General features: G+C 37.9%; 3 protein-coding genes across 3 annotated transcripts; all 3 read left to right on the top strand.

Annotated features, from left to right (window-relative positions):
• Positions 1-3152: 3152 nt before the first annotated feature.
• Positions 3153-14503, top strand: LOC128551402 (uncharacterized; the record flags this gene model as incomplete). The annotated part of the gene is made up of 7 exons (XM_053532249.1): positions 3153-3686; positions 6278-6403; positions 7326-7570; positions 9570-9663; positions 12615-13049; positions 13260-13475; positions 14181-14503. Coding segments are annotated over 7 exons (1973 nt in total), but the record flags the coding sequence as incomplete, so codon positions are not given.
• Positions 14504-14602: 99 nt separating this feature from the next.
• Positions 14603-15223, top strand: LOC128551403 (uncharacterized). Its single transcript, XM_053532250.1, has one exon. It carries the CDS (start codon positions 14603-14605, stop codon positions 15221-15223), a length of 621 nt encoding a protein of 206 aa, XP_053388225.1.
• Positions 15224-15488: 265 nt separating this feature from the next.
• Positions 15489-17087, top strand: LOC128551404 (uncharacterized). The gene has a single exon (XM_053532251.1). The coding sequence runs from the start codon at positions 15489-15491 to the stop codon at positions 17085-17087; it is 1599 nt and encodes a 532-aa protein (XP_053388226.1).
• The last annotated feature ends 1852 nt before the right edge of the window (positions 17088-18939 follow it).

Below are 18939 nucleotides of genomic sequence, written 5' to 3' on the forward strand. Positions count from 1 at the left end.
AAATAAATGAAGATAATACAAAAGTAATAACAAGGAAAACACACTATGGTTTGAAAAATATTTGACAGAGCAGAGAATAAGGTTATTGCTGTTTATAAAACAAAGTTTAGGCCAACATAGTACAATTTATTAGAAATTTAATGTAAACTTAAACTGTCATTTTAATATATTTCATTCCACTATTGTTAAAAGGTATATAGCTATACATAATCATTTTCGCATAAAAGTAATGTTCTGGGCTTTCAATAACATTTTCTATTATACACAGTATAATTACATGTATATGTACACAGCTGAGAATATTTAGCAAATAATGCCTAGTTCTCATTTGGCCTGCTATGCTATGTGTCTGCGGAGCCCGTAGGCTGCCCGTATCCTCCTTTACATGCAGAAGGCGGCAGTGCGATTTTCGTACGGATTCACGGGCCCCGCAGCCTCTGCGATTTTGTTTACTGAAAAGCCCGTAGCTCGTAGACATGTCGCAGATGACATTGCACAATTCCTGCACGGGCATCTTGCGCTGATCGTGCAGCCAACGCACAATTTTTCGTGGACACGGTGCCCAAAGGAAATTGTACAGAGATTGTAGAGTCGTGGGATCTTTGCACGGCCCTGACACAGCGAGATTGTTGCCCGTGCGGTACCCGTGAAAGAGGACGGATATAAAGCAATCATTGAGCGACCGCATCATTGCCGCAAATATTTTTCAGATGGTTATATATATTGGCCATCTCCAACATGTGTTCATTATTTGTTTCTTCGGAGAAAGAAGAGTACCACTAAGACTCAGAGTGACATACCTGTGGTTGCAGTTAAGGCAGGTGAAGAGAACAGAGCAGATGATTACAAGCCTGGTCGTCCTTGATGAGCTGCAAGCCCGACAGAGGCACAGGAATAGGACGGTTTGCGTGAAGATCTTGCTGCTGAGACGGATCACCCTGGGACACCACGACACCCTGGAGTTGATGCGGAAATCCCATGGAGACTTCTAAACTTAACTCGAGTCGAGCTAACCATGTTTCGGGAGATGGTAGACAGACTGACTCCCAGAATATCTAAGCACCTGGACTACCGTCCAGACTTGTACCGTCAACGCTTCTTCTCCGCGCAGCCTCTGCATGCACGAAAGCAGTACGGGCATCGTACGATTTCCGTGGGAAGCTTGCGGAGACTTCACGGTAACTGCACTGAAATTGCACGATTTTCCGTTCGGATTTCTCCCGGCCTTCCCAGAGAGCCTGCAAACATGACACGATGGTCGTATGTAATTTGAACACATACACCATGGTCCGTAGCCATCTATGATACCCCCAAATCCGCAAGGGTTTATCACACGGCGCCCCGGATCATATGTGAATTAGGAATCAGTTATAAAAAGAAAACAAATTGGGGGTTAAAATACGCTTTTCGGTCAATTCAAATCTAATCTTAATTCACGAAAGCGTAGGAAAATTTATGTCTATGAATGGAAATGTCGTCATTGAGTTTAAAAAAACAACGCATTACAAACAATGTCTGGTTTTAGCAGCTGTAGCGTGACACTGTATTTTTCTTACAATATATGTATAATTAAAAATATACTGAAAGGAAAAGGCACAGCTATAAAAGTTGATTCCGTATACAGTTCATCTACAAAATACAGAAAAATACTTGTTATTTCTAGATAAAGAAACACTTATACAGCAATGTATTTGTCATATCAACACCTTATCCATATTTACTAGTCTTTTCGCACTTTCAATAAATAAGACTTTTGAGCTCGAGTTTCCTTTGATGAAGGTTGACAAACCTGTTAATCAAATTATATGATGGTTGTAATAACAGTCCTCTTCATTAATACATACACATACACTTCTGTAAAATCGCCAGATTCAACATTGAAACGTTAGGTAAAATCTGTATTAAAGCTGCTTGGGCTCAATCCATTGATTTTCAGGTTAAAGTTTTGATGCACTTTCACTCTATCTCTGTTATTACTGAATGGATTTGATTCAAACTTAAAATAATTGTTCAACATCATCACCCACATCATATGACACCCTAACCCTAACCCTAACCCCAAGGTGCATAACTCTGGCATAAATTTTTCATGAATTATTCCCCTTTATTACTTAGAATTTCAGGTTAAAGTTTTGATACACTTTCACTTTATCTCTATTATTACTGAATGGATTTGATTCCTACTTAAAATAGTTGTTCAACATCATCACCCACATCATATGACACAAGGTGCATAACTCTGGCACAAGTTTTTCATGAATTATTCCCCCTTTTTACTTAGAATGTCAAATTAAAGTTTTGATGCACTTTCACTCTATCTCTGTTATTACTGAATGCATTTGATTCAAACTTTGAATAATTGTTCAACATCATCACTCACATCATATGACACAAGGTGCATAGTTCTTGCACCAATTGTTCATGAATAATGCCCCCTTTTACTTAGAATTTAAGGTTAAATTTGATGCATTTTCACTATATCTCAGTTATTACACAATGCATTTGATTCAAACTTGAAGTAGTTGTTCACACCATTACCCACATCATATGACACAAGATGCATAACTCTTGCACTGATACTTTACAAATTATGCCCCCTCTTTGCTTAGAATTATGCTTATATAGTGTTTTGATACACTTTATCTTTACCTCTGTTATTACTTAATATTTTTGACACAGACTCAAGCTATTGTGCAATATCTTCATCCACCATTGGAGTCATTAAACACTCCAGTGACAGCTCCAGTTTCCTCAGATGTGCCCAGTTTCACTATCCAGCATCGAAATAGTCGAGCGCGCTGTCTCCTGTGACAGCTCTTGTTAAGTTTCAACTTTTAGTGAGCACTAACAGTAACTTAAAAATTACCCATTACCTGTTACAGAAATGCTATAACACTCAATCTATTTAAATATAGCTGCTGTTCGTGCCTTAATAATGCTTAACTAATAAGTTTATATATCTTATAATCACATTTTCATTTTCTTTCCTAAATAGACTTATTTTACAATCTAGCATCGAAATAGTCGAGCTTATAAAATATGATTTTCGCATTTGTCTTAGAATTAGTAATGCAGATCTACTGTAAGAAATAACATCTGATAAGAAATAGACATATATGCCATTTTGATTGTTTTTATGCTTTTTTTTTCAGAATGTATTCCCGAGCCATTGGAGACAATTTTTTTCATGGATGGCACAAAGAACGTGGATGCCGGCGAAAGAGAGCTGATGAACCAGTTAGCAACAAATATCGCTTCCAGCCTCCCTGACCAATCCACTGTAGGCGTGTACTCACTAGATTATCAAGCAAAGGAGATTGAGTCATTCACCAAAACATCACACGGTCATAGTTGGTCTATAATAGTACCCATTCGCAATGAAATGAAGCGGTATGGTAACTATATATCTATGAAGGCCTTAGACAACGAGATAAAGGCACGGTACCCAGCAAAAAGATACAGTCCTAAAGCAGAAATTTTCATTCTTTTCGTCAGTGATGAAAGCAAACTAGACGACGTTGTTCCATTGTTCCTTGCTAAAAAGAAGACCTTTGTTGTGGTTTTTGGGTCCTATATTCCGAGTATCTACAAGTCTATTGCAAGCCGTAAGGATCATCTGTACCTCGTGCGAAAAAAAGAAGAAGTTTCATATGTCAGTTTTAGTATTATCAAGCGGATAAAATGTGGTGAGACTGACATACTTTATATATAAAATTCATTTTTATTTTTAACAGGCATTATAAAGATATTTTTCCATGAAATAGATCCATCATCTTTACCTTTACTTATCCATTTAATCGAAATAGATATAATCGTATAAATGTTATATTTTTATATGACCACATGTAAAGCCGCGAAAACGTACGAACGACACGTAAGTGTCCATTCGAGAATATGACCAGTAGTCTCAAATAATAATCTCAGTGTCCATGGTAAATGCCCGGTGATTGAATTTAGAAACCACTTGGCTCATTTTTTACTTAAGGTATTAGATGCCTAATAGTAATATTTACAAAATGGCATTTGCTTGGTATATTCCTAAAGGTGACCGTGTTTCGCACTGTTTTGCAATTTTTAACAACTTTTACCGTTCTTTTTTTTTTTTTATAAATTTTGTATAACTTATATTATCTCCTCAAACTCAAGTAAAGACAAATTTCAAAGTGATGGCCCCTATCCAAAACGTTTCAGAGAACTCATTTTACCATTGATTTTAATAGAAGAAACATCAAACTATTGGTAAACACTTATAAAACACAAAATATAAATTTCAATATCATTTTTAGGGTGCCTGAAGTAAACAGATTTAATAAGACAGAATTCTAACTTCAACATTGAAACAAGAGGGCCATGATGGCCCTGGATCGCTCACCTGAGTAATATGAGCCACATGTTTCAAATGTCAAACTGATGATAAAATATTAAGAAAGTCAGTAGGTCACATTCATGGTCAATGAAATTCAGTTTTACGATTTATGTGCAAAACTGTGTATGTCATCAAAATTTCAAGGCTGTATCTTAAAAAACAAGAAAGTAGGTCAGTAGGTCAAGGTCACAGTCAAGTGACATCATATTACTTGGGGTCATCAGGTAATTATAATTAAACAGTCTTGGAAATAGGACCAGATGATTTTTTAAGTATTTTTCCTATATAACTCACATAATAACTGAGTGACCCCAGGGCGGGCTTAACCCCAGGGGCATAATTTGAATAATTTTGGTAGAGGACTACTAGACAATGCATCATACCAAATATCAAAAGCCTAGGTCGTATGGTTACAGACAAGAAGATTTTTAAAGCTTTTTCCTATATAAGTCTTTATAAAACTTGAGACCCCCAGGGCAGGACCTCTTTTCACCTAAGGGGTACAATTTGAACAATTTGGTGTAGGACCATAAGTCAATGCTACAAACCAAATATCAAAGGTCTAAGTGTTGTGGTTTCAGACAAGAAGATTTTTAAACTTTTTTTCCTATATAAGTCTATGTAAAACTTGGGACCCCCGGGGCGGGGCCATATTTAATCCTAGGGGGATAATTTGAACAATCTTGGTAGAGGACCACTAGATGATGCTACATACCAAATATTAAAGCCCTAGGCCATGTGGTTTTTTACAAGAAGATTTTCGAAGTTTTCCCTATATAAGTCTATATAAACCATGTGACCCCCGGGGCGGGGCCATATTCAACCATAGGGAGATAATTTGAACAATTTTGATAGAGGACCCCTAGATGATGTTACATACCAGATATCAAAGCTCTAGGTCCTGTGGTTTTGGACAAGAAGATTTTTAAAGTTTTTCCTTTCGGTTGCCATGACAACCAGAGTTCTGCATGGAATTCAATTCTTTGAACAGTTTTGAAAGGGGACCACTCAAAGATCATTCCTGTGAAGTTTGGTGTAATTGTGCCCAGTGGTTTTCAAGAAGAAGATTTCTTTAGAAATTGTTGACGGACTACGCACGACGCACGACGGACGTCAAGCGGTCACAACAGCTCACCTTGTCAGGTCGAATCCTATGTTTCTGTTTTGAATTTTGTTTACTTTATTCAAAAGTAACCTTGGGGCAGACGTAAAATCTACCTAAATTTCTTCCATGATATGTAATCTAAAGAGTGAAAGCAAAATAGAGGACTTTTACCGCATGTAACTCAATAATTTTAAAGATGTTTAAATCTATCCCTTCTGTTTAAGTAGTAAATTCACTTTGAACAGCAAGAAATCGCTTATCAAATTTTTTTCCCCATTTTTGTACAATAAACCAATAAACCAATTATTAGTCTTGTAAGAAGTTAAAACTTACTAGAAAAAAGGAAAATAAGGGGAAAAAATGGTCCCAGTAGGGCTTGAACCTACGCCCCCCGCACCCTCCCACGAGAATTGCAGTAAAAGTAGGTTTATGGTAGGAATTGAATACTCTTCAGAAAGGAAGTACTCTATTACGCTTCTAATACCTTAACGCATGTCAATAAATATGAACATATCGCCAATGTAATAATTAAAGGCTTTTGAGATTATTCATTTAACCGTTTATGGCAATTATTTCTGTTATTATTAATGATTACAGATCAGCTGAAGTATGCTGTACTATAACCTTTAAACTGTCTAGATCTAACTTACAATCACATCTTTTAATTAAACTGAATTTTGGGATATTCACGGTCACCTGATGACTTGGGGTTCATAAAACTTGTATTTGAAGTCTAGATGTTTAAATTTTGTTACGCTGGTTCATGACGAACAGTTTTCTTAAACACGTAACCATTTTTCTTACAGACTCGAGGTTCAACTGCGATACGGATAAGTACAGTCTCCAGAAAGGTGCCGGGTGCAAAAGCTGTTTCTACATTTGTGGTGCCAAATTAGGTGATCTCACTATAGTATGTAAAACGCGATGTCCATGTAAGTTTATTATGGTTGTGTAGAACTAGAATTATAGGTCTGCAATTTTCACTGTTTGCCTTGTTCTCGGTGCTTCCGAGGGATCTTCTTTCCAGATTTTATTTACTTCACAACAGCGGGTGTTAAGTGCTGTGTGGCGGCCGTAAAAAGTCGCCCCGACTTCATCTTAGTGTTGTTATATTTTCTGGTCCTTCGGGATCATTGATTTCAACTCATTTAGATATGAAGATTGAATACTGCTTAGGCCGGTGCTGGGGGGCGTGGGCAGTGTTGCATTTTCCATTACTGCTCATGAACAGACTCAATCAAACCGGGTCTGCAATTTTCACTGTTTGCCTTGTTCTCGGTGCTTCCGAGGAATCTTCTTTCCAGATTTTATTTAGAATATAACCGGTTAGAAAATTATAGATATTTTTTTGTATTCTATAATGGTTTACGTTTTTGTCGTGATGAGCGACCTGTGGAATTTCCACTTTTTCTATTCTGTTACATAACTTTATTTTCTCTTTCTACAAACAAGCTGAAAGACACAATGTAAATATCCGTTTGTTCCAATAATCGAATTATTTTAAGGGAAGTTAAGAAGTTAATGTCAACATGTTAGTGAACGGCTTACTGAACCACGACCAGGTAACTTGAGGGAGACAAGTAACCTTGCACTTTACTTTATTTATAGTTTGCCAATAATGAATAATCAGTCCAGCACTGGCACTCGCAAGTAATGCATCTAATTGCAAAACAATACATTTAATGTTGCAACTTATTTTGCAAGTACAGATATACGTGCAAGTTTGTTAGTGAAATATACCCGGATATACGATATGCTACGTTAAAGCACAGTCGTTGGCCAATACTATATCTTAGACTAAAAATCGAGTTTGGTTTGATATAATATACACAATACTTCCATTACTTCTTTCAGATTTACGACTGTCTACGAAGTCTAGTCATGAAGATTTCGTAGAGGAAGCAGCTCTGAAATCTCATAAAGAGGACAATAAGGAAGCTCTGAAGTCTCATGAAGAGGACAATACAAGTTTGCATGCAATAATCATTCTATGCAGATATATGTTTATAGCCTGTGGTGTATATTGTTGCTACAGATGTCCAAGAGGTTGTAGAAGGTATCTACGAAGTAGACTTGCCAGACTGAAAAGGTTGAAAAACGTAATAATTCATTTTACGTAATATTTTGCGTGTAAATTACAGATGTGTTTATGCTTTTCTCTTAACTTGCTACATCTCCTTTAACATCGCATTCTGGATCAATAGATGATACATTATTCGATTTATTTTTCGTACACACGTGATCGACGAAAATATAAATAATCTGATCAGTTGCTAAATGATGTGCAACCATTATGACTTATCGACCTCGTCTCCATTCAGATTCAGTGTTTCTATACATTCCGAAATCTCACTTCGTTTTGAGCATGTAGATATAGAATATGTATATAAAAGGATTGTTTGAACATTTTGTTGTGCCCCCCCATGAGTGGTGGGGGCATATAGATTTGGTCTTGTCCGTGCATCCGTGCGTCCGTCCGTCCGTGCGTGCGTCCGTCCGTGCGTCCGTCCGTCCGTCCGTCCGAAGGTCGTGACGCGCCTAGATCAAAAAGTATTTGATATAAATTGATGAAACCTTGCATGAGTCTTTATCATGATATGAACTTGCGCACCTCCTATTTTTCGTCTGGCTCCACCCCCTATTTTCAGAGTTATGGCCCCTGAAATAGTCAAAAATGCACATTTTGACCTTGTGACACGCCTAGCTCAAAAAGTATTTGATATAGATTCATGAAACCTTGCATGAGTCTTAATCATGATATTAACTTGCGCACCTCCTATTTTTCATCTGGCTCCGCCCTCTATTTTCAGAGTTATGGCCCTTGAAATAGTCAAAAATGCACATTTTCACCTTGTGACATGCCTAGCTCAAAAAGTATTTGATATAGATTCATGAAACCTTGCATGAATCTTAATCATGATATGAACTTGCGCATCTCCTATTTTTCATCTGGCTCCACCCCCTATTTTCAGAGTTATGGCTCCTGAAATAGTAAAAAATACACATTTTCACCTTGTGACACGCCTAGCTCAAAAAGTATTTAATATAGATTCATGAAACCTTGCATGAGTCTTAATCATGATATGAACTTGCGCATCTCCTATTTTTCATTTGGGTCTGCCGCCAATTTTCAGAGTTATGTCCCCTGAAGTAGTCAAAAATGCACATTTTCACCTTCTGACATGCCTAGCTCAAAAAATATTTGATATAGATTCATGAAACCTTGCATGAGTCTTAATCATGATATGAACTTGCACACTTCCTATTTTTCATTTGGGTCCGCCCCCTATTTTTAGAGTTATAGCCCCTGAAATAGTCAAAAATGTACATTTTCACCTTGTGACACACCTAGCTCAAAAAGTATTTAATATAAATGGTTGAAAACTCGCATAAGTCTTTATCATGATATTAACTTGCACACCTCTAATTTTTTTGGCTGGCTCCACCCCTTATTTTTAAAGTTATGACCCCTGAAATAGTAAAAAAATGCACTTTTTCACCTAATCATATACCTAGCTCAAAAAGTATTTGATGTAAATTCAGGAAACCTTGCTGGAGTCTTTATCGTGATGTGACCTTGCACACTTAGCATTCTTCTTGAGAATCTTAGCTCTTATTACAGAGTTATGGCCCTTGAAATAGCCAGAATAGTGGATGTTTTGTTTGTGATGCTCATAGCTCAAAAAGTATAGCGCCTAGAATAATGAATCCTTTTCATAAAATGTTTGTTGAGGCTATACCCCATTAAGACTGCAATCATTTGAATTATTGCCACTTATTTGTGACAAATGTACCAGTGGGGGGCACACCCTGTGTCCTACAGATACATTCTAGTTTTGTTTAAAACCGCACCTAATAGAGACTTCCCAGCTTTAACGAATATAGATTATGACTTACAGTGTACTAGTAATTCAACAGGAAAACTTTTTGCATGGGAAAATAGGTTGACCCGAGATTGAGTTTGAACCAACGGTGGCCGTGGACAAGTAGTTTACAGTAGTTTTCATTAGTAACAGCGATTTTCGGGTCCGTAGAACAAAATTGTTAAACTTTTTCAAAGAATTTCACTAGTGTTTTAATTTTCTACACCGTGTTTAGAAAGCTTTCCGAACATTAGACGTGGAAGGATGGAATACGCTGACACTGAGTTACCCTATTACCAGTATTGAGACTGCGCATGTGTATATTCGAGGTAGGTGGATTTTTGTATTCGTTGATAGAGATATTTACGAATGCATTCGGAAAAAAGAAAAATGCTATTCGACACAAAACTTAATAAAGATCATATGTGTTAAATATCTGGAATCGGCTCTGTTTTCCTGAAAACTCTGCTGGCACGAATAGTAAAAAATGTATAGAACCAGGAAACACTCTAATTTCCTACTTAAGTTTTTGAAATGTTATGCTTGTAATGATCAAATACGTGTAATACAGTCAAGAGTATTACATATCACTGAAAAAAATGCTGCTTTTAGGGGAAAGATTCGCACAAAGTCATTGGGAATGGGGTTGCGCCCCGGGAATAGAGTTGCTCGTATACATTATATAGTCAAATCCTGATAGATTTTACAATGCTATTTTTCTTTTCTTTATTTTTATATATTTATTTGGTCAAGAACAATCCTTTGTAGCCAGTTTTCTTAGCAGTTTACGACTTACGCTAGGCTGTAAGTACACATAAAGAGCACCCATTGAACGATGAAAGACAAACGTCCCCTATGGCATGTTTGCAACAAGATAGAATCAACGTAGACATTAGTTTGCTGTTAATATTGCGGTTAAAAGAAACATACGTTACAGTTGCCTCACTAAGTCTTAATCGACACAAGAGCAAGAAATATTATGCTGTTTTTTTCTGGCTTTAGCACCATTTTCAACTGCATCTCAGTTATGACTGGATTGTCAGCTAACCTTCAATTTCTCCTCGTGAGTCAGGGGTGGATGATAAATGCTTTCTGGTAGTATCATACGATGTCTTTCATAACAACGGAAGCCATACACCTCGCTCGAGGATCAAACTCATAACCGTGCGACGTAGATCTGCGCTCTCCCTATTAGTGCTGTTACATTTACGCGTGACCTGTGTAGAAACAGTTCAGAAGATTCTAAATCAACAATACTCCCGAACTAAAAATGTCCAGTAATGCAGGGAAAATTAACTAGCTCTGTAACCGCGAAATAATAGACCTGTGTAAATGCAGTCAATGGCATTTGGTCAATATTAGTCCTGTACTGCAAAGGTTATCCGCCCATTGTTTGTCTGCTAATTGTCTTATAATAACATAAAAGATAAACAATAACAGCCTAGTTTGAAATGTAGAATTTATGAATGTTTTCCTCATGATTTTATTTGCAATATAATAACTTTAACATTTCTGAGGTTAACTGTATCATTTGGTAGGGATAATGATACAATGCAGGTATTTCATAATCTCTGTTAATGTTCAAGTCATTGTTCTATTCTTCTCGAAATAATTAAGGCAATTATATCCATTGAAATAATACAGTTATAGGTATCTGTGTAGGCGCAAACTGGTGTTGCAGTCAAATACGTGACAGGAAAGTTTAACAATATATCGTATAGAAACAACTGCATTCCCGGAGCCCGACTCCTTTCCCAGTGATTTTTAATCAATTATATTCCCATGGAGCAAATAAATATGATATTCGTTACTATATAACAATTTATTTATAATTCGTAACTTTAGATGTTCTAAAATAAGGCACATGATGTTGATTTCAAACTTTTTTCACGCTTCATGTCGTCAGATTTTTTTGTGATATTAGGGCCTACTCATAAATTTCAAACCAGATATTTCGCACATGTTTTATCATATCTGTGTCGAATAGCATTTTTATTTTTGCGAGAACATTTGTAAACCCATTTAAGTGTATTCACAGTGGGAATTGGATTGCGCGTTTACCACCCCTGATAATGGTTTGATTTGCTGACAGAAGAGAGGGATATCATGCATCGCCATAAACAGAAATAATGGACTTAAGTAAGAATTTCATTTTTCTTCTTGAATCGCAGCAGTTCATTCTTAGCTAAAAACGAAACACATTTAAACGACTTCTTTCATGAAAGAATTAGGGGATCTTCACGAACTTAATTGTTAAGCTGCATCCCCACATAGTTATCTTCAAATGGTGCCGCTTGTCCCTTTCAAAGGGCTTCAGAGCTTAACTACTTGATTTATCGTCGCCAAAATTATGTCTGTACTATACATGGACAGATCTTTCTATAATTTGCTCAGATGGTTAATTATTTCTGGTTACAGTGATGATAAAACAGGATGGTATGTTTCATTGAATATACTATTTTCTTCAAACTTATTCATTTTAAGCGTCGCAGCTAAGTAATAATCATACTGAACTGCTTTAACACTTATATAGGTCTAAATAACCGCTATCTAAGGCACATGTTTTGAAAACGTTGTATTAGCAACTCAATTGTCTAATTTTCATTTTGAAGAAATGACTATTCGCGTAACCGTTTCCACAATAGTGCATAATGAATATCACAAAATGACAAAAAGCTCGTTAATGTAAAGACTTGCGCCTAAAATGCTGTCAGATTAGCTTTCAGTATACTTTCTTTGCCCATTGAAGTTTCTAAAATCATAACAGTCCACAATCGTTCTTATCAACAATGAATTTCATGGGTAAACCAAAGAGCTCTCCTTGGGGCTATTTCTTTATCAATTTTGAAAGCAAGCAAATAAGTTTGAATAATTTGAAATATATGTAGTTATTACAGGAACATTTTGTTTCGTGTTAAATTTCTCAAGATGTATTCAAATTAACATTTTGTAATTGCAAAAGATTTCGTCTGTACGGACACTGCGTTGGGATTTAAATTTTCCCAGCATACCTAACCGTTTCGCCTATCTAAAATACAATGCAGTAGTAAATTGAGGTTTTAAGGAAGTTTGTAGAAATTTAGCGATGGCCGTAACCATGAAAACGTCTGCTGAATCTGTAAATTGCAAATTAAAAAAAAACTTTCTTTGATCATATTTCAAAAAGTGGTTGTCGGGAATCGATAACATATTTATAGCGCAGTTATGTAACGTGACGTACCGCGCTTACGTTGACGTCACTTCCGACGTAACGTTGTTTTGTTACACATAACACATATAGTAAAGGTCGAATCTGGAAACCACAACGCAGTTTGTTTGTCCATTATACATCCCTACATTGTTGGTGCCGTGAGAAATTCTATAATCATTACGATGAATCTACAAAAGCTTATTTCTACTAGAGAGGGCCAGCGTCGTCTTATTTCTATACAACTGGATAAATTCAACAACGAGTTGTCACAGTCGGAGAAGACAGCCCTGCTCGAAATCATGGAGGAGAAGGCAGAGATCATCAAGAATCTGAACGAGAAGATTGTAAATCATCCAGATGTTGACGATTTGGAAACAGAACTGGTAGATAGTGATGAATATTCCATTGACTTACGTTTGAAACTACGGAAACTGAAGGAGGACATCACGAAATCTAGTGACGTTAAGAACGACACTGTGATCCTTGATTCGCAGGATTTTAACGGTAGTGCTAGAACTGTATCAGGTGAGAACGTTTCTCATTCTAGTAGATCTATTTATAGAGTACAATCTAATAATTCGTCATTTCATAGACTACCTAAACTGAGTTTACCGACGTTTGATGGAAATGTCGCACAATAGCAGTCATTTTGGGACTCGTATGAGGCTGCTATACATTTGAACCAAACTCTGTCTGATGTCCAAAAGTTTAACTACTTACGTTCCTTCCTGCAAGACACTACATCTACCGCCATAGCAGGTTTTCCACTGACTAACGCAAATTATCAGAATGCTATAGATTTGTTACAAGAAAGATTCGGACAATCTCACAAGATAATAGATACTTACATGCAGTCGCTTCTAGATTTGCCGATTCCAGACAACAACGTGGCGAGTCTACGCAGATTTCATGACATAATGGAGAATTACATCCGGGGATTAGAATCTTTAGGTGAATGTCAGAACTCTTATGGAGATTTACTTGTACCTATTATCATGAAAAAAACTTCCTGTCGAATTACGACGGAATTTAGCGCGAGAACACGGAAACGCACGATGGCAACTGCAAGATTTGAGAGCAGCTATAGCCAGAGAAATTAACATTTTAGAAGTGGGTCAGACCGACGACAATAGAGAACCACACGTGCCAACGGCGTCCTTATTCACTGGAACCGGAAAGAAGAAACACATAAAGAATCATCCGCACACAACTAACAGTAATAACAATAAATCAAAGAAATGTGTCTATTCTGTGGTGATCAACATACGTCCCTAAACTGTGAAAAAGTGAAAACCCTTGATGAAAGACTTTCTATCGTAAAATCTAAACGCCTATGTTACAACTGCCTGGGAAATCACCAAGTTTCGGATTGCCGTTCCAAATTCCGGTGCAGGAACTGTCAGCGAAAACACCACTCCAGTATTTGTGACCAACCATCATCTGTGCCAGGTTTGAATCCAAGTGCATCGCCGTTCGTGAGTTCTACTTCCGGTCCAACGTGAACGCCGGGAACCGCTATTCAACTTCATTCAACTACACATCAAAGGTCGAAAGTTCTGCTCAAGACTGCAGTCGCTCAAGCAAGTTCGCAAGATGATATTACAACTGCTACAAACATATTATTAGATGAAGGCGCGCAGAGGTCTTTTATTACAGAAGGGCTTGCTGAGAAACTGAAATTAAAACACACCGGTTCGGATACTATATCTTTAGCATCTTTTGGTGGCAAATCAGAACAGTGTCGTTATATACCCACGGGCCGAGTGTTTCTACACGTCGAACAGGGAGAGACCATACCGCTAGACGTACTTATTGTACCGACCATTGCCGTGCCATTACCAAACTTACAGCAAGAAGTGAAATGCATGAACTATATTAGAAGTCTTAAACTCGCGTATCCTCTTTCTGACGCTGACGACGATTTCGAGGTATCGCTTTTGATTGGAGCCGACTACTATTGGCAGATCGTCCAGAACTAGGTCGTCAGGGGTAACGGACCGACGGCAGTGAAATCAAAGATCGGGTATCTACTGTCAGGACCACTTCCGTTTGCTGATAAAAAGTCGTCTGCTAGCTACATGTTTAACGTCATTACAGCGCCACCTAATGTCACAGACCTTGAGAGATTTTGGAAGCTCGAATCAAATGGGATATCTGAAGATGAGGCTGAAACATCTACTTCCGGTATACTAAACACCTATAAAGAAAACTGTATCACGTACAAAGATGGGCGTTATGTGGCCAAGCTGCCTTGGAAAGAAGATCACCTCGTGCTTCCTACCAACTACGAAGTTTGCAAGAGACGTACAGAGAACACAATTAGACAACTTTCAACAGAACCGGATTTACTGAAAAAATATGGACAGATCATACACGATCAGTTGAAACGCGGATTTATTGAGATATGTGATGCAGACGCCACCCCCACACACCCTGTACATTACATACCACATCATCACGTAAAAAAGGAGTCAAACACAACACCTATCCGTATCGTGTATGACTGCAGTTGTAAGTCACGTGACCAGCCTATTTTGAACGATTGCCTGTTGTCTACACCACCTGAATTGAATGATTTGACAGGAAATCTACTTCGTTTTCGAATGAATAGATACGCCATAGCAACAGACATAGAGAAGGCTTTTCTTAATATTGGTCTAGACGTCTGCAGATTTCAACTTGAGGTCCTGGAGTTCTAACAGTAACAAGCTCCGTGTGCAAGCAATCAAAGATTCAGTCTTAGATTTAGATCGATGTCCTAAGGTACTCGGCATGAGATGGGACACAGAGAGTGACGTTTTACTGTATCCAGCGAAGAACATCCCAACTACCCAAAATATTACCAAGAGATAAATATTGCAGCATACGTCCCGACTCTACGATCCCTTAGGTCTACTTAGTCCAGTTACTATCAGAGCGAAGCTACTTCTCCAAGAATTATGGCAACAGAAGTTTGAATGGGACATGCCCTTACCGCACGACATACAAGAAAAATGGCGTAGTTTAATTACAGACTTGAATTCAGTGACAACCACTACGTTTCCTAGATACTACTACACCTGTATTCACATATTCTGCGACGCTAGTTTGTTATCTTATGGTGCTACGGCATACGTCTGCAGAGACAACCAGTCTACATTGATGATGGCTAAGACGCGTGTTGCTCCGTTGAAAAAGTTAACGTTACCGAGGTTAGAGCTGATGGCTGCAGTGATTAGTTCCAGACTATGTAAGCACCTGAAGCAGAACACCAGCATACCACAGATACACCTTTGGTCAGACAGTCAGATTGTGTTGTACTGGCTCCAGACATCCAAAACACTCCAGCGAATCGTTAGGAATCGTGTGACTGAAATCCACGAGCTGACCGAAAACCGGAAATCTAGGTATTGCCCGACGAAGGACAATCCCGCAGATTTACTCACCAGAGGAATTTCGACATCGCACTTCAAAATCAGTAATCTATGGTTCCACGAATCTAAATGGCTCACTACACCTGACAGTTGGCCAGTTTGGCAAGAAAGAGATACTTATGTTACTATGGCAACGATTACAGATCCAGTACCTATTAGCAAATCAGAAGATACAGCTTTACAAGTGAACAACAGCAGTTTTGTTACAGCTTATGTACTGCGTTTCATAGATAACTGTCGGGGTGAGAGGTCCACTGGAAGTCAACAAACTTTAACTACAGAGGAACTTCACAGGGCAGAGAAGGTGTGCATACGAAGCTGCCAGATGTCTAAATATCGAGCAGAAGTGAAAGATATACAGACCAAGAGATACAAACTCCCACTATCTAGACAGCTTAAATTATTTCTCAAGAATGGACTTTTGAAGTACCGTGTCCACAATGCACCACTAGACGAAATGACCAAGTACCCGTACCTGTTGCCTGCTAAACATCCATTCACCAACTTGGTTATCAAGGACGCACACTCAAGATTACTACATGCCGGCGTTAGTTCAACTATCACGTTCTTAAGACAGAAGTACTGGATTCCGTCTATCGGTCAAAATGTGAAGGTCATACTACGTAAATGTACCTGTTGTAAGAAGATTGTTGGTAAACCATACTCAGCACCTGATCCACCTCCACTACCAAAGAGCAGAGTTTCTGACGTCAAGCCGTTTACCTACACAGGAGTAGATTTCACTGGGGCATTACTGGTTCGAGATAACAACAGAAACGACGTTAAGGCATACCTATGCTTGTTTACGTGCGCTACTACGAGAGCAGTTCATCTAGAACTAGTTCCAGATCTATCAGCAGAGTCATTCCTACAAGCATTCCGACGTTTTTGTAGCAGAAAATCTGTTCCTCACGTTATGATGTCAGACAACGCCGACACCTTCTTATCAGCATCCAGACAGTTACAGGATTTGGTGCAGTCTATCACAGTCAGAGAAGAACTCAACGACAGAGGAATTGAGTGGAAGATGATACCAAAACGCGCACCTTGGTTCGGTGGAATGTGGGAACGTCTTATAGGTCTGACGAAAACAACGATAAGAAAGTGTTGGGACGGTCCTATGTCACCTACCAAACGTTACAAACTGTGATTACGGAAATTGAGGCGATGATTAACGATAGGCCGTTGACGTATGTCGCTTCCGGCTCATTAGATGAACCGAAAATACTTACACCGTCACACTTACTTTACGGCAGACGAATCACCAAACTACCATACGAAGAAGATGTCCCTACAAACCCTGTACCGAGTGACCGCCCGTCAGTTATCAAACGGGCTACGCTACAAAGGACGATGATCAACCACTTCCGGGATAGATGGCGTCACGAATACTTAACCACTTTAAGAGAACGTCATCAGGCGACAGGCAGAAATGACCAGACGATATCTGTTGGAGACGTTGTGCTGGTCCACGACGATGTTCCCCGTTTGCTTTGGAAACTTGCTGTGGTTGAAGAACTAGTTCCAGGAAAAGATGGACTTATTCGAAGTGCTAAAATTCGAACTCAAAATGAACTTACAAATCGCGCAATTGTGAAATTGTATCCTATAGAAGTGTATTAACTTTCATGAAGTGACTGTGAAAATTCAAAGAAAATTGATAATTGAGTCATAGACTGTGTTCCATGTAAGATGTGATTCACGTAAGAATGTTTCTTAAGTAATAGTGGTTTCTTTAGGGTAATTATGTTATTAAAATATTTTATTCTATTCTGATTGTTTTTCGCGGCCCCGAGTATGTCGGGAATCGATAACATATTTACAGCGCATTTATGTAACGTGACGTACCGCGCTTACGTTGACGTCACTTCCGACGTAACGTTGTTTTGTTACACATAACACATATAGTAAAGGTCGAATCTGGAAACCACAACGCAGTTTGTTTGTTCATTATACATCCCCACAGTGGTAGTGTTAGAAACTCCTTTTTAGCTCGACTTTTCGAAGAAAAAGTAGAGCTATTGTACTCACCCCGGCGTCGGCGTCGGCGTCGGTTAAAGTTTTTGATAAAGTCAAATATCTCTGTTACTATCAAAGCTATTGACTTGAAACTTAAAATACTTATTTACCATCAAAGTCTTCACAAGGAGAAAACAATCCCCACAACTCTGATTTGAATTTTGACAGAATTATGCCCCTTTTTAACTTAGAATTTTTTGTTAAAATTTTTGATAAAGTCAAATATCTCTGTTACTATTAAAGCTTTTGACTTGAAACTCAAAATAGTTATTTACTCAGGAGACACAATTCTCATAACTCTGATTTGAATTTGACAGAGTTATGCCCCTTTTTAACTTAGAATTTTTTGTTAAAGTTTTTGATAAAGTCAAATATCTCTGTTACTATCAAGGCTTTTGACATGAAACTTAAGATACTTGTTTACCATCAAAGTGTACACCAGGAGAAATAATCCCCATAACTCTGTTTGAATTTTGACAGAGTTATTTCCCTTTCTAACTTGGATGTTTTTTTACTGGCAAAGCTCTAATTCACAGTTAAGCACTGAGAAAAGTTGAGCGCGCTGTCTTACGGACAGCTCTTGTTTTTCTTGCAATAACCATAATTCAAAAGATCTTAGCAAATTTCTTAATTGTCGTCCTTATGTGCATTTTATTAATATTAGCACGTTTCTTATTAGAAAATATTTTACTTGATTATAATTAATGCTGACTTTTGGCTGGCAAAGCTCTAATTCACAGTTAAGCACTGAGAAAAGTCGAGCGCGCTGTCCTACGGACAGCTCTTGTTTTTCTTGCAATAACCATATTCAAAAGATCTTAGCAAATTTCTTAATTGTCGTCCTTATGTGCATTTTATTAATATTAGCACGTTTCTTATCAGAAAATATTTAGACTTGATTATAATTAATGCTGACTTTTGGCTGGAATATGTTCTTTAGTACACGTGCAATTAAAATTGAAATAAAATGTATACATTAGTTT

This window comes from Mercenaria mercenaria, unplaced genomic scaffold (assembly GCF_021730395.1).
Source record: "Mercenaria mercenaria strain notata unplaced genomic scaffold, MADL_Memer_1 contig_1057, whole genome shotgun sequence".
Lineage (NCBI taxonomy): Eukaryota > Metazoa > Mollusca > Bivalvia > Venerida > Veneridae > Mercenaria > Mercenaria mercenaria.